Genomic DNA, 24977 nt, shown 5'->3' on the forward strand with positions numbered 1-24977 from the left:
CGGATCGTACAGCCGCGCCCGCCCGGCTCGGTCCTTGGCGGGCGCTCGCTCCGGCCAGCCGGGCTGGGTTCCCTCGGGCGGCGGAACAGGGGATCCTCCCTCCGGGCGCCCAAGCCCGGCAGTCCCGGAGCCTTTCCCCAGCCGCGCTGGCGGCCGCTTCTCGCCCCGCTTCCGGGGCCGGCGTCTGCGGCCCCGACCTCTGCAGCGGCGCTCGAGGCTGCTCTCCGCCGAGCCTCCCTCGCCTGGGGAGCGACGCCCCCAGGTGCCCCCCTCGCCCGGCGCGGCTCGTGGCGATGGCTGCGGGGCGCGCGCGGGAGAAGCCAAGCAGAGGCCGAAATGCACGGGCGCGATTCTCAGTGCATTTCCCCCATAGGCTGACTGAGAAATCTAATTTTTACATTTTACTACTGCCGGTATGCCGCGGAGATGAACCGGGAGGGACATGTTATTGTCTGCTCCAGTCCCGCCTCAGGCATGAAAGCCGGCTGGGTGACCTTGGGCCAGTCCCTCTCTCTCAGCCCAGCTCACCTCACAGGGTGGTGGTTGTGGGGAAAACAGGAGGAGGAAGGGGTATTAGGTATGCTCGCCACCTTGAGTTATCTATAAAAATAATAAAGGCAGGATGGAAAATAAATAAATTTCCTCACTGGTATTTTCTTTTAAGAAAGGATTATGCATGAACCCTGCACAGCTCTTCCTTGTGGCTGCTACTTGATGGGAGGACTGAGGAGTTGCACAATGCATCTTGCAACTTCCTGGCAGCGTCTGGGCTCCTTCCTTGACCACAGAGACTGAGGTCACCCAGCCACTGCTGCAATGGGCTGGTTACATCCTTGAGATGGGAGCCCAAGACAGTCCTAATATGGGTGGCCCTGGATTGCAAAATGGGGTAAAGACGTCTCCTGCTACCCAGGATGGTGCCAAGAGTTCTGGGAGGACCAAAACAAAGCAACCATTTTCTCACACATTGATCAGTGTTTCTCAACCCAGAATTCCTCAGCCAGCATGGCTGGCTGAGGAATTCTAGGAGTTGAAGTCCACCCATCTTAAAGTTGCCAAGGATGAGAAACACTGCTTTGGAAGCTTCCTCTGATGTTCTCCTTCTGAGAGGAGATGACTTGCTTACAAGTTTTCAAACTAGGGTTGAGCAGGAAGGCGGTTTCCTCTGGTCGGTTTGGATTGGCACTATTTCAGCTCCCAATTCTTCCCCCAACAGGACATCTTCCAGCAGTCTTTAACTTAAAGCTGCTGTCCTGTAGATGAAGAAACTCCCTCCTAATATCTTGGGATTTCAGAGAGGGAGGGGGGACGATGCAAATACTGTAGGTATTTCCAAGGCCAGGCATGGCCACCACGTCACTCCAAAGTCAAGAACACCATGCTCTACATGGAACATTTCTCTGGAGTTCTCCTTTGAACCAACGTTGAAAGCCACTTCTCCCCCTTTCTGTCTTTCATCTTCAGATGGAGTTAGAACTAATAAACAGGCAGCCATCTCTGCCTAGCACCAGTTGAAAAACAGGCAGCAGCAAAGGGAACATCCTTCCCCAGCTTGGGAAGGAAGCAAGCTGAAGGGCTGGCTTTGGGAGGGGATGTGAAGAATCCCCCATCCTTCCCAGACATGATCAGGATGCAGCCCCTTCGTACACCCAGGACAAGAAGCCACAGGAGGGGTCTCAGCCTCCCCCTCTGGCACTGCTCTTCCCAAGCTGGACCTGCTAAGAGAGGAAGCTCCCGTGAGGCAAGTGGTTTCTCTGCTGGGGTGTCTGGAGGCTGAAGGAAAATGGTCTGGGAGCCTTCACTTCTTGACTGTTGTTTTCCAGGAAATGCCCCAATGAATCCTGAACCCAAACTTTTTCACTCAGATGGGACTTGCCGCGTGACTTCTGGCTTCCAGCTTCCACGTCATTCACGATCCTCATGTCCTACTTCAGAAAGGGAAATGCCAGAGAGAAAGGAATTGAAACTGCAGCCTCGGGGAATTTTCAGAGTCCCGCAGAGGTCACTGCACACTCCCCCCTCTAAAACTTTTCACAGAAAGCTTGTCGTGTTGAACTGCAAGAACTCACCACAAGACACAGCAATGGATTACCAGCTGAGCCAGGGAGGTGGCTGGCTATTCATGCTTACTAGCTGTGATAAGTCCATAGGCAGCCCATGGGTGTAGGTGAGTGTGCACACATGTGCACATAAAGATAGTGGGGAAATAAGCAGGGAAGACCCCTACTTTGAATCTTGGGTTAACTTAATGTTTGGGTCTGAAGTTCTAGGAACGTCCTCCCTTAATGAAATTCTGTTTATGAATTCACTTGAAGCACAGGAACCGGGTTCTCCTTAGAGGCAAGCAGCCCCCTGCAGGGCAGTATTAGTGACCCTGGGGAATGTGAGGCTGGGGACTTGTTCTCCCATGCCCCTCTCTGTGATCTGGAAGAGGTAGCCCCAACCATCTTGGGGACAGACAGATGGGACCCTTGTCCTGACCACCCGTGCCAGAGTCATCTCGATGGCAGACCAGCAGGGCCGAGGCTGGCCTTCTTATACACACAGGCAGGGAAGTGGCCCAGAGATGTGGCTGCCAAGCATGGCTGGCTGTTCATTATCCAGGGATGCTTCAGAAATGAGGTCACTGTCTCATGAAGGAGAAGAAAAGGTGGAAAGCTGGACAATCCACACCACCCAGACCCATCAGAAGAAAAGCTCTCTGACCACTTTCAGCCCCTCTGCTTGGATGTCTCAGCCAGAAGGTGGTGCTTTGGCACCGAGCTCAGCCATTGGGCTTAGACACCAAGGTTTCTGGCTTAGCATTTCTGTGAATCAGCCACTTGGGGGTTGTTCTGCACCCGTGGCTTAGGATGATGCATGAACAAGCCACAATGTCCTCCTCCTTTGAATATTGCAGCCCTGTGAGTCTGAACACAGAGCCCTTGGGATGGCGTGGGAGTTGGCAAGGTCCAAAGAACCCTACCTGAGAGATCTACCAAACTCTATGATACTTTTGGAAAGTATGTGGGAGACTTCTAATAGTTATTTGCTTAGAAAAATCCAATGTCAGGACATAAGCCATTTCCTTCCGGTCCTAGAGGTCCATTATGACTACAGACTGAACCTGGGGCCAACAGACCCCCCCCCCATGTGCACGGGGGGCCACTGCAGCCTTGTTACCAGGGCCTGCTGCCTGAATGGGTTCCTTGGGTCCCCTTGAAGGCCATTCTTTGCTGGGACAGCAGAGGGGAGTGAATGCCCCCCCCCCCAGAGCCCTGACTTCCAGCGCCTGAGGCAGACCAACCTGGTGAGCCCTCCTAAGTCTCCATGGGGCCAGCCTCCTTCCCAGCTCAGTGGATAACTCAGTGGTGAAGAGGAGCTAGTTCGAAGAGGAGCTGGTGCTTCCCCAGGATGCCAGAAGAAGCACCAGCCATGGGTCCCCCTCTTCGGCAGCCCCAGGGCTGGTGGGTCTGTCCTCCAGCTAAGGCAGTGTTCTCCTGGTGGGGGCAGCTGCAGGCTGCGGGCCTAGAACTTCTGAAGGCAAGGGCACCGAGAGGCGATCCTCCAGGCAACCACCACCTTCCAATGCAGCCCAGCTGCAAACAGAAGCTGAGCAACATCTCTTCAGGCTGAAGCCACAAAGACCGGCCGGAGAACCACTGGCCACCTTATTCCTTGCGGTGGGAGCACGTGCAGCACCGGAGCCCCCTGTTCCTCGCTCATGCTGAAATAGGACAGTTGCGGGGCCGGAAACCACCTTGGAGCCCTGGAAGGCCCCGGGGCAGAGGTGGAGCCGGGAGGGGCCTCCACACGTACACACTTGGGGGTTCGGCAGGTTGCCAGCGCTCTGCTGCTCTTGCCACGAGTGCGAGAGGGCGGCGCTTGGAGAGCCGGAGCAGCTCCGCGCCGCCCGTTGGCTGAGGAAGTGGCTCGCCGCAAGCGAGAGCAGCACGGAGCCGCGCTTCCCCGCCGGCCGCCCCCTCCTCGCCCTCCCACGCGCTCCCACGGCGTCCCTGGCTCCCGCGCAGCTCCACCGCCTCAGGAAAGTCTCCAGTTGAGGCTGAGCACTTTTTAAAGCAATCTCCATTAGCGGTCAGGCAGCATTCCGAAAGATATTCCGGGCACCGGGAGCCAGGGGCTCTGCCAAAGGAGTGCTGTGTGAGCACCCGGCAGGCGCTGCTTCTGAGAAGCGGTTTGAGAAGCAGCGGCAGCTGGCCCAGCCTTGGCATCAGCGCGGAAGGCATAGTGGCTACAAGTGGGTGCCGCACACAGCCTAGCAAGCCGAGAAAGCTCCTGGGCTCAGCTGCAGGTCTCTGGAGCATAGAATTAAAAGCAGCATTAATGGCGAACAGGGAATAAGAACCTCTTATGATTCCATCTTATAATTCTGCCTCCCCCCAATTTGGCAGATTTCTGCCCTGTAGGGTCTGACTTTGACACCACGCTTCACTCGGCTCCTTGGGCACTTGTGGCTCAGCCGGCTCCAAGGAAGGGGGCACCTTTGGCCATCACAGAAGAAAGCCAGCAGGCACTTAGAGTACAGATCAGCCTTCTGGCTTCTAGCAGAACCATCTCTGCCAGTTTCCCATCCACTTACAGTTTGCATTTAAAGTTGCAAGTGGTTTAATTTTCCTGCAGCTTAAAAACTTTAGATACATGCTCACTTTTCATTTCTATTGTCAGTGTTTATTTCTTTGCCTGAAGTGGTCACCTATGAACTCCCCTACAGCAAACAGCACAAAGACAATAGCATTTTATTTACATTTATTTAAAATATTTATACAGCCATCCATCTTAAAACTAGAACTTTAGGCAGCTCACAACCCTAAGATAAAATAATATACAAAAACTAAAAACAAGAAACAATAAAACCCCAAACCGGGCCCAACCCAACTGCCCCGATGCAACCCACAACACTCTCCCCCGCCCCCAGGGGAAAGCTGGCTCCCCACCCTTGCTCTGCCAAGTGGGCCTTACAGAGCTCCATGCAGAAGCAAATGCAGCAGCGGCAGCAGGCAGACTCCTCCCATGAGACCCCCCTCAGAGTGCAGCCAAGGGAAGGGCTACTTGCCACAGTCCTGCACCAGTCCCTATGAAGGGAGGTTCCCCCAACCCAGGTTGCGGTCTGAAGCACGGGGCTCAGAGAAAGGTGCATCTTCTCAGTGTAGGAGAAAGTCTTTTGAGAAGTATATACATTTCAGAAAATAGTCCATGCTTTCCCATCAAGGTGGAATTTTAAAAATAAATCCCATGGCAGAACGTCATTGGGATTGGGTCTTGTTAGTTTTCTCCTTTGACTTCTGGACTTAAAGTATTTTGGAGACGATTGCGACACCCTCAGCTCCTCTCCTGCAGAGAAGCCACTTGCAAAGAAGGCCAGCTTTGGGGAGAGCAGCAAGAAGCCATAGGAATTTTGGCAGGGGGCTTCTGCCAGGAGAAAAGGGCAGGTGGCCCATTCAGAGAGACATTGGCAGGCAGGGGATGTTCTAGTATGGATTTTCATCTTGAAGGGTGCAGGAGGAAAGCAGGTCACATTTCTGCAAGGAAGGAATAATATGGGTAAAACTAAAAACCCTACACGCCCTCTCCCTTTGGTCCTTCCCAGGCCTACTCTATCAGTCAGATACAGAGATACTACTAATACCCAGGCCCTGCAATCTTCCAAGATGCACCCAACTCTTCATCAGTCACAGATCTCAGTATTAACTGGCAAAAGTGCATGTGGTACCCCTTGACAATGCCTCACTGGCAGGAGGATTCCTACTTCAAAACTTCAGCCCAAATTATAATCTCAGGTACCTTTCCCAGCACATCAGGAGTAATTGAACGTGCACAGGACAGACCCACCCAGTTCTTGCATAGGACAGACCCACCCAGTTCTTGCATAGGACAGACCCACCCAGTTCTTGCATAGATGGTGCTCAGCACAACAGGAGGGTCCTTGATCAGCAACTTGATTGAGAATGAGCCAGATAAGGCTGATCACAGGAAGAAGGGGGCTCTACATCTCTTAATGCCCAGGGATTCTGTGCCAATGCATCTGCAGCAGCTGCACCCAGCGCTTCTACCCAGAAGGTGCTCTCCAGAAGCCACGCTTGACAAAGGAGGAATCCTGGTCCTTTGGGCTTCCTACAGGGGCCAGATCCCCTACCTACCCTCCAGGATCCGGTCCAGGTCTGCAATGAACTCTTCCAGTTCATGTGTGTCTCCAAGCTTGGCTACAAGACAAGAGGTACAAAACTTTCAGCTGGTCTGTTTCCCCATCCTCACAAATCTTGATTGAACCAAAGATCACAGCAGATTAAAGATTGGAACAGTTGGAGCTCAGGAATACCAAAAACATGCCAAATGAAGCCTTCAGTGCTGGTGGGTTTTATTATCTCTTTGTCATGAAGGCCCACACAGGCTGGCAGAATAGGAGGATCAGACTGCCAAGACAGCTGTCCAGGGAGACAAATGGGTCCCTGGGGGAGTTCTTTTGACTCCACTCGGGGGCCTAGCAGTGCCAGGGGACAATGAAAGATGCCCAAATTGCCTATACATGCAAACACAGGTCACACTTGTGGCATCAAGGAGTTTGCCCACACCTTCTCCCTTGAACTTGCAAGCCTTACCTGAGGAGCAAGGGGCATCCGTGGCAGCCGACAGAGCATTGAGGTCTTCCTCGCTGGTGTTCAGGCTGCTGCCGAGAGAGGCGCTCTTGCCTGCAGGGAAGGCAAAGAGAAACCCCCCTCAGCTCACAGGACTTCCCTGCCCCACGCCCAGGGGGGCTCTCCTCAGCCCAATGGCTTGGGGGAAATGGGCTCTCCTCAGCCCAATGGCTTGGGGGAAACCTGTGTTGGAGTGGGAAGCCCAGGGGCATAGCAGCTCATTAGCAGAACCATTTTGCCCAGCCAGAGAGCCTCTGATCTCATCACCTGACTCAAACAGCAGTTAGGGGAAGTAAAGAAACATCAATCATTTATTGGGCTTGCCTCTCTCCTTGCTGACTTCAGTAGCGAATGCATGAACTGGGCCACCAACAGCAAGGCAGCCACCTACGACATTTCCCTGGGTCGTGGAATGAGGCTGCCGAGAGTAAGAACCAGAACGGGGTTGTTTCCACAATCCCGGCAGCAGCACAAAACCTGAGGAGGGCAGAAGCAAGAGGGGTTCCCTCTCCTCCCCTCACCCCCATTTCTCCCCTGGATGGAAGGACGGAAGTGGTGGGTGCTCACTTTCTGAGTCGTCGATGCCGCTATCATACATGCTGGATGAGACCTTTTTCTTTAACTCCTCCAGGTGTGGCTCATACTGAGAAAAGACCCTTTTCTCAAAGTCCTGAACCACGTGGTCAAACTCCACCAAGAAGTCATCCAGGGAGTTGTTGGCCAGCCCTGCCAGTAGGGAAACCGGGTGTTTCAGGATATTCAGAATTCCTTCAGGACCCTCCCCACCACCTTTGGTACGAAGTCAGGGCATTCTGGCCTCTTTCACTTTGCCGGCTTCACTTCGCTTCCCTGCAGGAGGATTAGCAAAGCGCCTGTGAGCAACAAGTGAAGGAGCAGGGCAAAGATGTGAGCTTCCTGGTGGGAAGAGGACGTAGAAGAGTTAGCGTTTTCATGGCACCGAGAACAACCGAGTGTCCTCCAGAGAGTTTTAGGGCAAAGCCTCCATGGATTAATCAAAGCCAGCCAGTCAAGACTGCTGGGGGGTGGGGGGGCATAGCAGAAGAGAAGGAGGGAGGGCAAGAAGCAGGCATGCTGAAGGGGAAGCTGCAGCCAGGCCAGCACCGGGGGCGGGGAGGGGGAGAAGCAGGGGGCTTTGGGACAGGCAAAGCCCCCACCCCACCCCCGCAGCTCCAGCCTAGAGAAAGCAGCCTCTTCGGCCTTCCGGTCAACTCCGAATAGCGCAAGGAGGCGCTTGGCTGCCACCCCCACTGAAACAGGCGTGGGGGGTCAGTGCGGCTGCACCCCCTCCCCAGTGCCACCCAAGGTCCGAGACCAGATGCTCAGCTGGCTGTTGAAGGCACAGATGAGGCAGCAGGGAAGCCTTCGGGGGTCGCCGCAGGAGAGTGTAGGTCTCCAACACCACGAAGGGAAGCGGTAACGCTGGTGGGTTTTCAGAGCGGAATCGGGAAAGCCCCCGTGCTGAACTTTTGCAGCTAGCCCTAGCCGGGTGCGGGGTTGCTTACCGGCAACGAGCCAGCGAGAAGAAAAGCGCGGTGTTTAAAGACGACGAATGTATAGCGGACTTATCCAATAATTGTTTTTAAAGGAACATCTGCCGGAGAAAGCCGCTTCCTCTTCCAGCGGGACCTCGTCCTTCCTACCCCGCCCGGCGCTTACCTGTCTCCGCCGCTGCCTCCATCGCCCCGCGGTCCGGAGCAGCCCCGCGGTTCCCTTTTCTTCCCCAGGTCCCGCCCCCGCGACGCCGGGCCTGCCAATCGCCGCGAGGGGGCGGCCCCCCGGCCAGCTGTTCGCCGTGGCCCGCGCAGCTGCCCTCTCGGCCAAGGTGCTAGGCCCTGGGGAGGAGGCGCGCCGGGGCCGACCCTGCGCCCGCTTCTTCGGAGCAACATTGCGGGGCGACAGCGGTCCGGCGCCTCCTCTGGGGTTCTCAGCTGGGCCTGAGAGGGGGCCGGCCGGCCCGATCCAGCTCCAAGCTCGCGCCTTCGCCGCCGGGAAAGCGTCGCTTGCCGGCTGCTCAAACCGCGCCAACCCCCGCGGCCCTGCTGCGGCGGAGCAAAAATGCGCGTCTTCCCATACCGGGAGTCGAACCGGGCCGCCTGGGTGAAAACCAGGAATCCTGACCGCTAGGCCATTTGGGACACTGTGGGAGGTGCCGCGCCATCCCGCCCCATCTCCGCGGCCCACGTGCCCCGCCGCCGGCAACGGCGCGGGAGCTCCGCCCTTAATGAAGCCTCCCCCTTCAGAGGCAGTGTGCCGTTAGCGCCGCCTGCGGGGCTGCAGGGAGAGAACGCTGATCTTGGCTTCGACCTCGCCGGACGCTCCCGAAATGGCCATGGAGCGGCCGCAGGCGAATCCTCCTAGCCGAGTCGCACATCCCCACGCTTGATGCGATGGGGTGACTGCAACTCCCATCATCCACAACCAGCCCTCGGCCGACGTTCACCTTCCATCGGTCCGGAAGAGCTGGACGCCCTTAAGAGGCATGGCTTCCGCGGCTTCGATCGGGGGTAGCTCTAGGAGCAGCTGCCTCTGTAGTCAGCGAGCCGTCCCATCACCTGACCGGAGGAGGGCGGAGTCTTCGGCGCGGTTGCGGCTCACGTGACTGTTCCGAGGTGCCGCGGTGGGCTGGGCTGTCCGGAGCCGGGCGAGCGACTTACGCAAGGCTGGGGCTCTGAGGCCTACGAGGGGCAGGACGACGACGACGCGGAGCGGCTGCTGCACCCGCGCCTCTCGGCCGCAGGGCGAGTTCGGAGCACAGGTGGGGGGCTCCGTCCCGGCCCGCTGCTCTGCGCCTGCTCAGGGACGCTCTTGCCCGTAGAAGAGGCCGCTCTCCCCCTCGGTGTAGAGGGCCTGGCCCTTTCTGGGCGCCCCGTCCGCGGGAGGGCCGTGGGGAGGCCTCCGGGGAGACCGTGTCCGGCCGCGGGGGGGAGCGCAGAGCGGTCCGGGCGGCCTTGGGGCGTGACGGGGAAAGGGTCTCTGGGGAGGGGCTGGGCCCGTTGGGCGCCCGCTGACCGCTCCCCGCTGTCTTTGCAGGCGTGGGATGCCGAACGCAGCCATGAAGAAGAAGGTAAGGCGCGGCCTCCGGGTGGGGTCGGGCGGCTCGATGTTCCTCCCACGGAGGCGAGCCTTGGCCTCTTCTCTCCCCGACCAGGTGCTGCTGATGGGGAAAAGCGGGTCCGGCAAGACGAGCATGCGATCCATCATCTTCGCCAACTACATTGCGCGGGACACGCGGCGCCTCGGCGCTACAAGTAAGGTCCGAGGCTGCTGCCTCTTGGGGGAGGCTGTTGTGACTCACGGGGCGGGGGGGGGGCGGTGTTGCCTGGAAGCACCAAAGCAGGTGGCTTCCCCTCTTTCCTGTGTAAATGCTGCAAAATCAGCACGGTGTTGAATCTCCTTAAGAAGGGTGAGTAAAGCACCTTCCGAATCCCGTGCTGCATGGGTTTTTTTGCTAGCGGGGCCCTTGCATCCCCCCCCTACCTATAGCATAGCTTGCTTTTGTTTGGCTTAGCGTGTTTTTATGAACAGAGCTCTTGTGGTCAACAGCTTCTTGTGTTGACTCAACCAACTGTGGCTTATTCAGCAGACCATGTTTAAGCAAACCCTGCTCTTCTGTGGTTTACCAAAGGTTCCTCTTGATGCTGCTGCTGGTGATTTCATGTCTCTGTAATTCAGTGGTCGCATTTCCCTTTTTTTTTTTCCAGTCGATGTGGAGCATTCACATGTTCGATTTCTGGGCAACCTGGTATTGAACTTATGGGACTGTGGCGGGTAATCGTTTTGTCTACTCTTTCCTGACTTTTGGGTCCAAGGATTTTTCCCGGAGGAGTGGTGATGAGGGCCCCGGGAGAACTCAGCTAAGGGCTTCCAGGGAGCACAGAAGGGCCATCCCTGGGACCCTCAGCTGGGTGGGTCAGAGCAGAAGCAGCTCTTCTATCCAGAGATGGGGAAGAGATTCTTCCCCCGTGGGGCCCCCCAGCCTGAGCACCCCTCTCTCCCCCATTCGGCTGACTCAGGCTCTGATGGAGGCTCTTCTCCTTCCCAGCCAGGACACCTTCATGGAGAACTACTTCACCAGTCAGCGGGACAACATCTTCCGCAACGTGGAGGTCCTCATTTACGTCTTTGACGTGGAAAGCAGAGAGCTGGAGAAAGACATGCACTACTATCAGTCCTGCCTGGAGGCCATTCTCCAGAATTCGCCCGATGCCAAGATTTTCTGTCTTGTTCACAAAATGGATTTAGTACAGGAGGACCAACGTGACCTGGTGAGGAACAACTCATGGAACAGTTCCTCAGACACGACGGGGAGATGGCTGCTTTCGGTCCACGGGGAACTGCTAGCACTGCAGCCGTCGGGATTACAAGGCCATCCTCCCGGTTTGCTTGGATTTGCACTGCCTCAGAGCTGCACGTGGGTTACTACAGTTCTACCTGCTAAACATCTAAGTTTCCATCTTTTAGAAACCGCTGCTTTTCCATTTCCCTTTTATTGTAGGTTTTGCCAAAATTTCTGTCACCTCTACCACCATCTAAGTGTGTAAATGGAGGTCTGCAGAATACATAAACTTTCTAGCAGCAGAACCTCCTGAGTCTGGCAGGCAGCTTTGGGTACATAGGCCTACCTGTAGTGTAGATATGGTTCCATTTTTAACCAGCTGTTGAGTCCTCTGCGGATCCTCTCCCTTTTCCTTTGCAGATTTCTTGCTGGCCTGGGGCCCCTCCAGCTTGTCTTTTTTTTCCAGCGGTGGAAACTTTGACATGACTTTGTGGTCCTCATTCTCAAAGAGAGCAGCTTTATTGGCGAGGGCTGTATTAATTGGGGGGATTTCTCTCCTTTTGTTTACTTTTGCTAGATTTTCAAGGAACGGGAAGAGGATTTAAAGCGGCTATCCCGCCCATTGGAGTGTGCTTGCTTCAGGACGTCCATCTGGGATGAGACTCTCTACAAGGTCTGTGCTTCCGTGCCATCATGGCAGCTAACCATGATTGAGTTATGAGTCATAAGCTGGAGGAAGCCCTGGTTTCAGATCCTTGCTCACCTGCAGACTCTAAAAGTAGAGCTTTCAGTGTATGAGTGGTAGGTAAAGCTTTATAGCAGCTTGACTTCTGCCCCATCAGTAATTTCGCAAATCTCTCTGGGCTGAGGGGTAGCAGTGATGAAAATTAAGCAGTTTTGGCTGGAGGTGAGTCCTTCCCTTAGAAGTTTGGTTTTCTCCATTTGCTGACTGCCATGAGCAGGAGCCTTGCTGCCCCCTTCGCTTTGGGTTAATCTTGCCTGCTGAGTTGCAGGATGGAGCCAAGAGCTAAGCTGCCTGCTGTGTTTCCTCTTCGGCAGGCTTGGTCCAGCATAGTCTACCAGCTGATTCCCAATGTCCAGCAGCTGGAAACAAACCTCAGGAATTTTGCTCAGATCATCGAAGCTGATGAAGTTCTTCTGTTTGAAAGAGCCACGTTTTTGGTGAGCAAGATGATGGGCTGGTCTCCAAGGTGCAGGATGGAGCCCATCATGGATATGGGCTGGGGAGGGGTCACCCAAGCCTCCCACCTGTCATGCTCTGATTTCCAGAAGGGAAAGCCAGGATGTTCACTTGTGAGAATTGGCCTCCTCCTGCCCTGTTTTTGCCATAGCGCTGATCGTCTTATGGTGGGGGGCATGGCTATGCTTGAGCTCTGGCCACTGGGAGAGACATGGTGCACAGCTGTGCTTGGTGGTAGAGTCCTTCCATACAGGCTTGCTGGGAGGAATGCCCCCCCTTCTCCTCCATGGGTCTGAATAACAGGCTTGCCACGATGGTAGATACACGTGGGTTGAGGTGGGGAACGGCCTCTTGAGTCCCTGAAGGCATGGCACGCGTTAGATGCTTCACCCCTTCTCTTAGCTGAGCAGTTAGCCCTCTGCTGAATTCTTGCCTGGCTTAGAAAGCCAGCCTTGATGTTCTCGTGCCTCTTCTTGCAGGTCATTTCGCACTATCAGTGTAAAGAGCAGCGCGACATCCACCGGTTCGAGAAAATCAGCAACATTATTAAGCAATTCAAGCTGAGCTGCAGGTGAGAGTGGAAGGTGTGGAGGGCTGTCCTTGGAAGGTGCCTCGGTTGCAACCAGATGCCAACCTCCACACGAGGATTGATTTTTGTCACAGCTTCCTCTGATTTGGCCAGTGGCATGTGGGCAGCCCTTAGACCTGCTGGGCTGGGTGGGGGTAACTTCTGTGTGGAGGAAGCGGGTAGCTCCCCCAAGACCTGGCAGGCAAGAGTGATGCTGCCTTCTGGAAGAGGCTGTTGCGGGCCTGGGTCTGTTTTCTGAGGGCTGAGCCCTCTGCACAGGCTAGCTTGTCTTCTGCACATTAGCCACTGATGCTCGTTGCTCTTCTCACGGACCACGTTGTCATCTTGGGTGCGTGTCCTGGAGTCACATCCAGCCACCGTGTCTCAGCCGTTCTTGACTGAACTTGGCAGAAGGATGTATTTCATTGGGATGGGACTGCCTTGCTCTGGAGTTAATGAGAAAAGGTCATCAGCACAATGTGGGGGGGGCCCTGAAGCATAAAGGGGGCCTGTTTGGGGTGGAATAATTAACGTTCTCCCCCCTCCCCCCCAGTAAGTTGGCTGCGTCTTTCCAGAGCATGGAAGTGAGGAACTCCAACTTCGCTGCCTTCATTGACATCTTTACATCGAACACTTACGTGATGGTTGTCATGTCAGACCCCTCCATCCGTAAGTCAAAGGACAGGGCTCCTCTGTCCAGCCCTGGCTCAGCCTGAGCTGTGTGGGCCGGCCATGGGAGTTGTGCTTTGGAGGCTTTTAATTTCACCGGCACTGCTTTGCTGCCCTGGAGGGGCTTCCCGAGGCATGCCGTTCCACTCCTTTCACTGCACCTGTCCCAGCACACACACCCCGCCGTGTAGACGGTCTGAACTCCCCCCCCCCACCGTCCTCCTCTCTTTCAGCTTCTGCGGCGACACTGATAAACATCCGGAATGCCAGGAAACACTTTGAGAAGCTGGAGAGGGTGGATGGGCCAAAGCATAGCCTGCTTGTGCGCTGAGCCATCTCCAGGTGTGGTGGCGGACGGGCCCTTTTTCTCAGAGACTCAACCATGGTGGGTGTTTTGTGGGCTTTGAAATGCGTGCGCTGCTTTCCGCTGCTCTCTTGTTCTTCCCATGTCGGATGCTGGTCTCCCAGGCGGTGTTGGGCACACGGAGGACCTCCTGGACCCGCTGCTGCCACTGGAGTGGTGGGGAGGGTCCGAATGTCACGGACAACCTAACCCTTTCCTAGTTTCCCGTTCTGTTCCAATGACAGTGAACTACAAAGTTGGGATACTTGCTGTTTTATCAACAAGTTGCTAGAGTACATTTATAAACCTTCTTGTCTTCAATCATGACAATAAATTTTGTTACTGGGGATATCTGGGTTTCCAGAGCTGCACGTGTTGTCTTTTCCTCTCTGTCCTGTCCTGCCTGCTGTGTACAAGAGGCTGTGAACTCGTCCCCGCTTCCTGGCTCTGCTGGGTGCCGTCTGGCTCTCTTTTCCAAGGGCCAACACTGGGCCCTTCTCCAGGAGGTCTTGCAAACTGCCGGAGGACCCAGAAACAGCCGCCAAATCCATGGGGGGCTCCCAGAGAGCTGGACCCAACTCAGTTGCATGCTCTGAGTTCTGCATTACAGCTAAATGGTTCAAGTATTGTGCTGACTCCATTCAGAGGAGTTAGGATTCCACCATTCCCCACCCAATTAGAACAAAAGTTACAGTGGGTGATCCAGCCCTGCACATGGGTCCATCAGATCGGAATCTAGGTGAGCCCCCCGGGAGTCCTGACTGCTGGAGAGAAATGGGTGGATTTGTTCTAGGCTCTGGCTGGGGCTTCACAGCAGGGCTTCTGTCTCACAGGAGGATGCTTTGCTAGAAGATCACAGCTTGGTGGTCTTGGTACCAAGCCTTCCAGAGAGCTGAAGCAGCCACGGTAGGTGAGGATATTTCAACCACCTTCCTGCACATGTTTGTCTTCAGACAGCCCTGGTGGTTACTCCAGTGTCAGCAAGTCAGATCATGTTGGACCACCACCATCACGCTTGCTGGGGGGAGGTGCCATTAAAGGGGAAACTGCTGCTGTTGGGAGCAAGAGAGTAGTGGGCTGGTGGGAAACTCTCTGGAGTAAGCTGTCCTTTCCTGCCTGCGTCCTGCTGCTCTGCAAAGACGCACAATGTCCCAGGGCAATGGCTTCCCAGCGCTGTCCCGGGAAGGCTGACAGTGGTGACTCTTGGTGAGCAGGAGGGCGTCAGCTCTTCAGCTTCAAGCAGGTGGAACTATTGCAGAGTTAACCTGGCCTTAGGGAGTACCTGTTAAAGAGGGATGTGCACCAGCACCCCAGCTTGGCCAAGTGGGCTTTGCATGGTTCAGACCTGGACAGAGAAGTCCTCTGTGCAAGGGTCACCACAGCATACACCAGCCCAGGAGGGGGCACCCCTGGTCTCCACTAGCTTGGCTGACATAGTTTGGCAGATGGGGCAGAAGAGGGAAGGCTGGAGTCCACCTGCCAGGGCAAGGGGTCTGGTCACTTCTGAAAGCTGGAGTTAACTGAAAGAAGGGCCTCAGGCCATTTGGGGGGGGAGCCATTGGAAGAGCCATCCCATGCCAAAGGTGCTGGGCCGTGTGGCTGTTTGGAACCTGCCCCCGTGGCAGCCCAAGGCTGGCTTAGCTCAGTAGGAGATGTGCCAACCTGTGGGCCCCTTACCACAAAAGAGGGGTGTGGATGTTCCAGGCAGATGTTGCCTCCAAGTAGGCCCCCAGACCTCTTCCCAATGGGGCAGGTTCCCCTGTAGTCTGTGCAGCGGAGGCAGGGCTTGGCCTCGCATCTCCCACAGCCTGGCCTGGTTGGTCCTGAGGGGTTCTGCTGCCCGCCGCAGTGAAGCATCTGGAGGGGAGAGGTGGTTGCTCCTTGCAGAAGTCATTCTCAAAGATCCCAAGCTGCAAGAAGCAGGGTGGGGCAAGGAATGAGGAAGAAGGCTTCAAAACTGGAGATATTGGCAACTGCTGAGTCCTTGGCATAAAAATGGAAGAGATGTGAAGTATCCAAATGCACCCTAGGTGGTTATGTTCAGACCTTGCACTAAGCTAAGGTTTAAGAAGCCACAATAGTCTAGGGTGATGTGTATGACTCTAGATTGTCCTCTTTCCTGAGGATTTTGGTTCTCTTGCTCCCCCCTCCCCCCATCATGTTGATGGGCTTGATTCCCTGGAGTGCTGTATATGCTCAGGAGGAGGAGCTGGTCCTCCCCAGCTGATGCGTGAGACCCCAGGGGCTGTCTCCTCCCTCCCTCCCTCCCTCCCGGGATCTAGAGCCTGTCTTCTGCTGGGCATCTCTAAAGGGGCTCCTTTGATTTGCAGGCAGAGCCCAGCCTCACTTGCTGCTGTTGACAGTCCAGAAACTGTCCATCTGCAGAAGGGCTGCTGTGTGAAGCTTCCTGCAAACCACACCAGAACTGAAACTTGCAGAATGATATCAGAGACATATACTTCTGCATCCAGTTCCAGGGCACTTCCCAGGCTCCATCGCCGTACGATTGGGCCACACTCATTCTGAAAGGAGCTGAGAAGCCCACCAACTGTCTCCTCCCAGAAGAATTCCATTTGAGTCTAATTAGCTGGCCAAGCCCTCAACGTCCTGTGGTTAAGATTACAGCCACTGGTCCAAAGGACAAGCCCGGTAGGGGGGCTTTGTAACTAAGCACAAGGGGCACCTGGCCTGGTTCCCGGCAGGACGAAGGGAGCTTTTGGGCAGGTGGCAGCTTGGCTTCAGAAGCAGGTCCCTTCTCAGGTTCAGAAGACGGTCTCATGCCTCTGCAGAATCAGGAAGTCTTGCTGCAGAGCTGATGGGGAAAGGTCAGGAAATTCCCCAAGCGTTTGATGGTTTCTCAGGTTCTGGGGTAGATCCACAGGCTGAGTCGCACTTCCTCACACAGGCAAGGGAAGTTCCCCCTCCTGACAGAGGAGGGTCCCGAGGACTTGCTGCCTCAGCAAGGAGAACCCCTGGGCTGAAAAGTGGCTCCTAAGGAGCAGGAAACCCCAAGCCCCACAGGACCCCTTTTCCTGGGCTGCCTCCGTGCGTGGGTTGTTCAGTGCCCTCTCGGCTGTGCTGGGCCACCTTTAACATTCCCATGGAAGACAGGAAGCCTGACTGGGTCCTTCCACATCTGCAAGTTACGGAGTTTTCTTAGAGGGGTCAAACAAGTCAGGGACTAAAATAGACAAGACTGACGAGATAACGCAACTCCTGGTTGATCTACTTTTCTCTGGAAAGAGGAACTCTGATCTGTGATAAAGACAGAGGCATCTGCAGAATCCAGTGGTTTCATCAGAATGACAAAACAAGCATCACAGTCTTGTAACACCAGCCCCTCCCCTCATGTCCCTGTGTGTGACATCACATACCAAAGGGGAGGGGGTTATGCCACGAGATCACAGTGTTCGTGTCACTTGTCCTCTGCAGATACCCGCAAATAGGAAGAGGGCCTCCAGGGTGCATCTGTCATTCACCCTTTGGGATGCTGGGAATGCCCTGTGTGGAACCATATTCTGAAAAGCCACTCAGGCTTTTATGCTGCTTCTAAGCCTGCACTGCCACCCCGTGGCACAGATGGTGTGGAAGCACCCCGGTCCTTCTGAGGAACAGGCAGGAGGTCTTCAGCAAACAGGGAAGGTTCACCCCTGTGGAAAATCAGTCATGGGCAGTGACTGTGGTTGCAAAGGGAGATGGTTGAGCTGCAGTTGCAAAACCACTGCTGTGTGGAATGGTGGTTTCACATTTGGCATGCCCAGCTGCCCATCCCCACCTTCCTGGAAGCAACTCAGCAGCCAAGGTTTGCTCTGAAAAAAGGAAGAAAAGCAGTTGGGGTGGGGTGGGGTGGGGTGGGGTGGGGGGGCTCCTGATGCACCAGGATACTTCGCTGGCTGTAGTACAAAGTATGCTAAGCCAAAATCAGTCTAAGCACCTGTGGCTAGCAATAGAAACTCAACCCCTGGGGTTGACAGACATGGTTTATGGCTTCATATAAGCCTAGTTTAAATCTTGCTTGTTGAATACAGCACAAACTATGCCTTAGGGTCTTCAGGGTCTGGGCCATAGAACTCGATGCATTTGAGAACAAAAATGTCTCTGGGAATGGCTGTAGGCACACCACTTTCCATCTGTTGTTAAGTAACTGCAACACTGTACCAACTACCTGGTTGATGGGTTGTCAGAAGTCCACTGAGCCATCACCCCCTACTACCTGGAGTGTCTCCATCTCTCTTTGTATTCCGCACCTGCACCCACACCTCTTCCCTGTCCTGCAGGTACAGGCATGGTGCAGAGGGAGGCCTGGCCTCATCTCACCTCTTCTCAAACAGCCTGATGCCCCAGAAGGCAGCAGGTGATGCTTTTTTCAGGGCATGGGAAATTCACAGCTACAACAGTCTGCTGAAAAAGGTGTGTGGGGCATTCGGAGTCTGGAGGGGGAAGAGCACAGCCATTTGATCCAATGAGAATGCAAATGGGACCCGTGACTCGCTGTCCCCTCTTGGTGAGAGCAATGGGGGCTGGGGGCAGAAGCTGCAGTGCCACGTCCCTTGCAGCCAAGGCACAGCGGGCCATTCTCCTCGTGGCCTGCCTTCCAGTTGCAGGCTGCTTCTTGCCTGCTTAGCCCATGCCCTTCTCTGCTTCCTGACCCATCTCCAGTTTGCACAAGAGATGATCCAGCAGAACAGAACTTGGAAGGGCACATCTGTTGCTATGGCAACCCTGGGTAGACACAGAGGCTTAGGATTGGCTGCTGGTGATGTCACCTCTTGGTCCTGCCGGACCACTGGAATTAAGAGTTCCTGCCTGCATTTCTCTGTCCCCACAAACTTCTGACCCGGTCCATACTGATTGCAGTTATGCTTCTGACACACTCCTCTCAGATTCAAGAGGTTCTGCTTCATTATAAAAAACATCTGGAAGGAAAGGTTTCCAATGCAGGGTATCGGCATCGCTTTGCCCTTCTGCTGGGACATGTGTTGCTTGGCTCGCTCTGGAATTGTCCAGGTGTGGCTGGCCCAGGAAACCCCATCAGCTCTTGAACATTGCTGCTCTTCTGAGAGTCGGGGAAGAGGACTGGGGGGTTGTTTAAATCAGCCTTCCCCAGCTTGCTGCCCTCTAGATGGAACCGGAACTCCCAGAATTCCTGGTCAGCAGGATAGAAAAGGCTGGACGGTATGATCAAATCTCTCCAGATGAGGTTGGCATTGAAAGGATCAAGTTGCTTGTGTCTGCTTGCCGGGACCCTCCTCAGGGATCTCTTTCAGGACCCCACTAAACAAAGAGGACACCCTCAGCAGCCGCACCCCATTTATGGAGTGCCCCCCCACCCCAATAGCAAGGAAAACCCTTCTCCTTTGCCTGCACCCAGATTTCATCACCGGGTTCCAGAAACGTTTCGCTGCCCGCAACACGTCGCACCACCAGCTTGCAGGCTGTGGGTATCGCTCTCCTAACTGATGTGGACTGTGGCGCTTCTTGCTTGGGGTTTGGGGGCGGGGGCCCATCACTGTATTTATAACCAGGGAACTTAAGGGACCTGCTGAAAGAAATAGGAAACTACAGTATATGAGATAGAAGCACATTCAGTAGGTTGGCCAAAGGCTTCTTAAACTGGGGGTGACAGCTGCAACTTCTTCCTTCAGTTCTTCAGAGCAAGGGGGCCAAAGTGAACGTACGTTCCCCCCAAGACCGAAATCAAGCCTATTTGCTCGCTTGTAATTTAGCCAACTTCCACTGCCTTTTCAGGCCCTGAGCCTGCTGATCCTTGGCTGGGGAATGGGCTCCTCATCAGAATCCAAAGCTGCGAAAGAAGCGGGGGGGGGGGCACTGCCATGAGAGGACGGGCCTGTCCCTGCTGTGCCAATGACAAGGTCTGGGACTGACCTCCAAGCGCTGGCTCTCCGCAGAGCAACCATCCTGCTTCTACGCAAAAGAGCAACTGTCCATCAATAAGAGCCAAGAGTGAGAGAGCGCACAGCAAACCCCTCCTTTCGTCAAACTTCCTCGGAACAACAGCTGAATAAGCAAGAAGTGAGGCACCCGAAGGCCCTTTTGCCCAGCAGATGACAGGCTTTGCTGGGGGATCTCAATTACCGGGCGGTGCAAGAGGAGGGCCACGTCTAGGAGGATGGAGTCTCACTGTGGTGGTGAGCAAAGGGAGTGTGACATCCTCCAGATAGTTTGCACCACAACTGCCATAGTCCCATGCCATACTCATGCTGCTTGGGGCATCTGGAGGACATTGGCCTCCCTTCCAGCCCTGAATTGTTGAGTTGAGGGTGATAAAGGTCAGGAAGGAGAAGGTCTTCATGTATGCACCCATTCAGCCATTTCCCAGCTGCGGCACCAGAGATACAAGGTTGGGACGAGCAAAAGAGGAGAGGACCCTGCCCTGCTGCCAATGAGCGGGACGCCAACCTTCTGCTGGGGCAGCTCAGGAGGATTCCATTAAGCCTGTGCAGCGCCAACTCATATTAGCCTAAATCCAGCCAATGTGTCCTATATTTGGGCATCTGCTGTATTTTAGCCCAGTTCCCCAAATCATCCTTGCTCTTGGTTCTGCCCTCAAGGGGTTGACTGCCAATCTGATGACTATCTTCTCCGCCTCCCTGATCCAGCCATTTTTGGAAGATGCTGGCTGGACCCAGGCTGTGGCACTCTATGGGGTGGGTCTGTTGGCAAATCCACCCAATGGTACTGTCATCTTGCCCACACCATCCTTGCCTTCCACATCTCTCTTCTGGCATTCTGGGCCCATCCAGTCCCTGAATCTCCATCTTTCCCACCTTTCTGGAGGCCTCTCTCCACAGTTGCTTGAGGTTCACACAGCAATGAGGGCTGGGCTGGGCTGGGCTGGGCTGGGGGAGCTTGTTTCCATGGGAAAGATTTGTGGAAACTGCTGCCTCCAGTGTTGCTCGCTGGGGTTGCTATGGAGAAGCTGGCAGGATCTGAGCGGAGTTGGTACTGGGCGATACTGCAATAGCAGGTGTTCACCAGCCACTGGAAAGATGGTGGGGACCAGCGTGTGGAAAATGGGTGGCTGACTCTTCCATACAAGGCTGTTGGGTGCAGCATCTGCTGGCTCAGGGCGTGGCTGCTGCCCGCTGGCTTCCTCTCCACATTCCCAGCCGCCCATTCCAGGACCTCAAGTGAGGGCGAATTTTATGCCGTTAACACACAAGGGTCCTCTGGGACGGGTCAGCAGGCAAAGCAGCAACCACCCCGAGCCTGAGCCCAAGAAGCAGAGGACCGCCTGGCTCAAGGCCAGCAGGGGCTCTGGCCCACGTCCACTCAAAACAGGGAGGCACCCGATGGGCAACCATGGCACCTGGGGGGCCTGCTCTGCGGTCACAATGAAGAGAAGCTGACAGGGCCAGTCTTACAGGTGACGGCTGCCCAGTTACCCAAAGCTGCTGCTGTATTCCATCCACTTGGGAAACGCCAGAGGTTGAACCTAGGACTGTTTGCACACAGTCTGTCTGATGGAGCAACACGAAGGGCTGCCTTCCTCTGGCAATGCTGGGCTGGCGGCTGGCGGCGTCCAGGACGCTGCACCTGGGCCTCCTGCCTGCAAAGCTCTGGGGAGCTCTTCCCAAAACAAGAACACCCCAGTTTTGCTGCCTGGAGACAGGGAAGCTTTCAAGGGGATTAGCGGGTGCTTATTCCAAGCCAGAGGCCTGACCCCCAGAGCCGGGGGGGGGGGAGGCTTGGGGCGCTGGGCAGGAAGGGGATCTACTGTACCTGAAGATAACTTAAACGAGCTGACTCTGAAACTTAGCGACTAAAGCTGACCTTGACCTAATTGGCCTCAAATCAATACCGTTTCTGCCGGGGAGGTGTCGGGCCAGAAGGGTGAAAAGCTCCCACCGGCCCAAGCTCTTCTCTCAACTGGGGCCGCAGCTACCCTCCTTGACTTCCGCGCCGCCTGGCCGAACTCCTTTCGGCGGGCTCGGCCGGAGATTTTCCGCCAAGGAAACCGATCTGGGCTGCTCTCTCCCGGCTCGGGTTCGGCCACCCGGCTGCCAAACGGACGCCTGTGCGGCTTTCGCGCGCATCTCCCCGCGGCGTGCGAAGGCCCTCCCGGTCCTGGTCCAACTACCGGGCTGGCCCTTTGTTCGGCGGGTCGCCGGGGGAGCCGAGCGCGCCGTGGGCGAGGCGTGGGCGTGGCTGCCCGACCCAGGGCCGGAGCGCGGAGAAGGCAGCGCTGCCCCCGCCCGCGCTCACCTGGCCGGCCAGCCCTGCCGCGCGGCCCGTCTCCTCCCGGCCGCGGGAGGCGGGGCCAGCCAGGGAGGAGCGGGCGGGCGGGGTGGCGGGCGGCCCCTCCTCAGCTTCGGCCGCCGCCGGTTCTCCGGATGGCGGCAGCGAGGCGGGGCTCTCCGCCCGGCCGGCTCTGCGGAGGACGGCGGGGGGTGGCTGCCCTGCCCGCGCGCCGAGCCTCCTCCGGAGCCGCCGGGAGCAACTTGGCCGCGGCAGCCTGCAAGGGGCTGGTGATTGACAGCGCGTGTAGCAGCGGCTGGGTGGAGCCCTGGGTGGGGTCAGGGACTGGCGGCTGGGTGGGGAGCCGCGCGCGAGGAGAGCAGAGCAGAGGCGAGCAGAGCCAGCCAGCGGGTGGACGGGCGGACGGACGGACGGACGGGCAGCGGCGCCGGAGGCGAAGCCGGGGCGGCGAAAGGCGCTCACCAGCCGCCCGCCCGCAGCCCTTCCCCGCCCGCTCCGGCGCTCTCCGGGCCTGGACCGGCAGCCGCGCGGGAGGAGTCGACGCAAAGTAAGTCGGCGCGGGGTGCGCGAGCCCGCGAGCGAGCGAAGCGGAGAGGCGGGCCGGCGGAGGGTGGGGGAGGAAGAGGAAGCGGCGCCACCCCAGGAAGCGGCGTCGGCGGCGGCAGAGGGCGCCTGGCACCGGCGGGCGGAGAAGGCGGCAGGCGGCGGCGGCTCCGCAGAGAGCCGCGGCTCGGCGCCCGCAGCCTCCGCCCCCGAAAAGACAGGGCGGCCCCCGAGAGGACAGGGCGGCCCCTTCCCGGCGGCGGAGCCGGGCCGTTCTGCGAGCGGCCCCTCTCCAGCTGGGCGGCTCCGCGGGGCCGGCGCTGCTGCCCCCGCGCCCGGGCTGCTTCTCCGGAGAACGGCTGGGAGGGGTGGCGGGCTTCTCCAGGCCGGAGGAGCCTCTGGTCCGGTCACCGCCAACGCCACTTGCGCTGCCTCGCGGGCGCGGGCTGCTGCGGAGCTGACAGCTGGAGAGGCTGCGCGCGCCCCCGACGCCCCTCTGGCGCCGCGGGCGTCGGGTCCCCGAAGGTGGGAGGACCTGTGGTTCCTGGCCCGGGGGGCGGGTCCGAGCAGCAGGTGGGCGGGGCCGGGCTGTGAAGGGGCGTCCCTTTCGGCTCCGGCCCCTCCCGGGTGCCTGGCTGGCTTGGCTTGGGCGGCTCGCGCGCTCACTCCGTGGGTGGGAGAGGCAGCGCTCGGAGGGAGGTCAGCCGCAGAGTTTGGGATGACGCTGGCTGCGCGTTTCAGGGCGGGACTCGCCTTCCTCCAAACCGCGGAGCGTTCTGTACGCGCCTAGGAGCGCTCTTGCGCCGCCCATACCTTCTAGCAGAGTGTGGTATTGGTTTGTGCCGGGGGGGGGGGCGGTAAGGGAGCTGCTGTAAAGGTGGAGTCCGCGGCTTCTCCGGGCGACCATTTCCTCCAGCCTCAGTTTCTCTTTTCCTCCTCCCGGGTGTGCGGGGAGGGCTGCACAAATATTCTATGGGGTCCCCGGAGCACCTCTAAGAGTTGCCAGGAAACTGACATTTAGTGTGATTGTTGGAGAGAGTCAGCGGGGCGCAGAGTGCGAAGATGCTGGATGTGAGTGGAAATTCGTGAAGTTAGGCACGGTTTTCATGCTGGGTCCCCTGAGCCTTTGCCCTTCCTGCTTCGTGAGTCCCCCCTCCCACCCCTGGTTTAAGGATGGGGAGGGTTTGGCTCCTGCCACGGGCATGAGCTCCTCCTGGCCTCTGAATTGGGGCGGGGGGTGCCTTGAAAGTCTGAGAGCCTTTAGCAAATCCTATTTTTCCTTTTGTGGGAGCCCAGCAGATCAGGGCTCCAGGGCGGGCTTGGCCTCAGCATGTGCCAAGTGTGTCATTGGCATTGGGGGGGCATGATGTGGGTTCCTCCATCTGCTTCCTTTCCTGCAATTTACTTTCAGTGCCCTCCCACCCCTTGGCGCTCTGGGGGGAGCTCTGCTGCTTTTCTGGGTCAGGTGGGGGAGGGCTGGCCAAGGTGGCCTTTGGTGCCCGTCTGGGGGCTAACCGGCTGCCTGATCCACTGGGGCACAGGAGGCTGTGGGGAGGAGCCTTGTGGCTCAGGAGGGTTTTCCCTGTGTGATGGTTCAACTGAGGCTGGTGATTTTTGAGGGCTTTCCCCGAGGTCCCAAGCAGAAAGGTCTCCATGAAACCATTGCATCTCTGGATCTGAAAAGCCCCAGGTGCAGCTGAGGGTGTAACGTGGGGCCGCTTGGGTTCCCTGCTCCAAGGCCGCCTCTTTGGATTCCCACGGACCCATTCCGGCAGGACCCTTGTGGGGGTCAGACTGCTTTGTGGCTTGTTGGAGGGGGCAGAAGAGCCCAGGGGGCTCCTAAGATCATGGGGCTACTCAGGAGGCTGGGCTTTGATGGTGGGCAGCTTCTGGACCTCCTATGGTTTTGGGGCCCAGGGGTCCATGAACCATCTCTGGGTGAGCCCTGATTCTTGCAGCGAGGCCAGCTTTTGAGAGCTCAAGGAACTGTAGGTGGGGAGGCCTCTCCTTCCATTCTCCCCACAACAACGGCACTGTGAGGTAGGTGGGTGGTCTGAGAGAGAGAGGAACAGTCCAGCATGTTCTGGGGGCACTGTGGTTGACTAGGGGCCGGTCCCCAGGTCCAGTCCAGGTTCCCTAACCACTGCACCACACTGCTTACCTCTGTTCTGCCTTTCTCCTTTTGAAGCTCCTCCGTGGCAGCTTTGCTCTCGGAAGGGGTGGCCCTTCTCCAGCTTGGTGCTCTCAGGTGGCCACGAGGGTCCAGAGGTTCTTTGCTACCATTACTGGGTGTGCTTCATTTGCACAAGTAGGAGCCCAAAATTCCAGCAGTTCAACAGAAGAAATCTGACCTAACATACTTTCCAATTTATGGCCTCTCGGCTCAGTCTTCCACTTGATCATCCAGGACCACCTGTGCCATGTTTGACTCTGTCCTGTCCCTCGTTGTTCCTGGCCAAATGGCAGCCACCTAAAAAAGAGGAAAGAATGTTGTATCTTTTCTT

At 56.8% G+C, this 24977-nt stretch overlaps 3 protein-coding genes across 4 annotated transcripts in view; 2 read left to right on the top strand and 1 right to left on the bottom strand.

Moving 5' to 3' along the window:
- Nucleotides 1-4729: 4729 nt before the first annotated feature.
- Nucleotides 4730-8418, bottom strand: LOC134504427 (regulator of cell cycle RGCC-like). 2 transcript variants are annotated; one of them, XM_063313631.1, is made up of 5 exons: nt 8310-8416; nt 7200-7358; nt 6597-6686; nt 6138-6200; nt 4730-5519 (listed from the first exon to the last, which is right to left on the bottom strand). In XM_063313631.1, the coding sequence occupies exons 1-5, from the start codon at nt 8329-8331 to the stop codon at nt 5512-5514; spliced, it is 342 nt and encodes a 113-aa protein (XP_063169701.1). In that variant the 5' UTR covers nt 8332-8416; the 3' UTR covers nt 4730-5511. The 2 variants fall into 2 exon arrangements, with proteins under 2 accessions (XP_063169701.1, XP_063169702.1); XM_063313632.1 differs by lacking the exon at nt 6138-6200 and having other exon boundaries at nt 8310-8418.
- An 819-nt stretch (nt 8419-9237) lies between these two features.
- On the top strand, nt 9238-14059 carry LOC134504278 (ras-related GTP-binding protein A). The gene is made up of 10 exons (XM_063313412.1): nt 9238-9408; nt 9684-9717; nt 9802-9901; nt 10355-10421; nt 10696-10918; nt 11507-11602; nt 11989-12111; nt 12610-12701; nt 13252-13367; nt 13601-14059. Exons 2-10 carry the CDS (start codon nt 9691-9693, stop codon nt 13696-13698), a joined length of 942 nt encoding a protein of 313 aa, XP_063169482.1. The 5' UTR covers nt 9238-9408; nt 9684-9690; the 3' UTR covers nt 13699-14059.
- An 8333-nt stretch (nt 14060-22392) lies between these two features.
- KLF8 (KLF transcription factor 8) overlaps nt 22393-24977 on the top strand; it is a 28036-nt gene continuing 25451 nt past the window's right edge. Inside the window, exon 1 of the mRNA XM_063313551.1 lies at nt 22393-22477. The gene's annotated coding sequence lies outside the window, so the exon portion shown is untranslated. The remainder of the gene's footprint in view (nt 22478-24977) is intronic.

This window comes from Candoia aspera, chromosome 12 (genome assembly GCF_035149785.1).
Source record: "Candoia aspera isolate rCanAsp1 chromosome 12, rCanAsp1.hap2, whole genome shotgun sequence".
In the NCBI taxonomy this organism is placed as follows: domain Eukaryota; kingdom Metazoa; phylum Chordata; class Lepidosauria; order Squamata; family Boidae; genus Candoia; species Candoia aspera.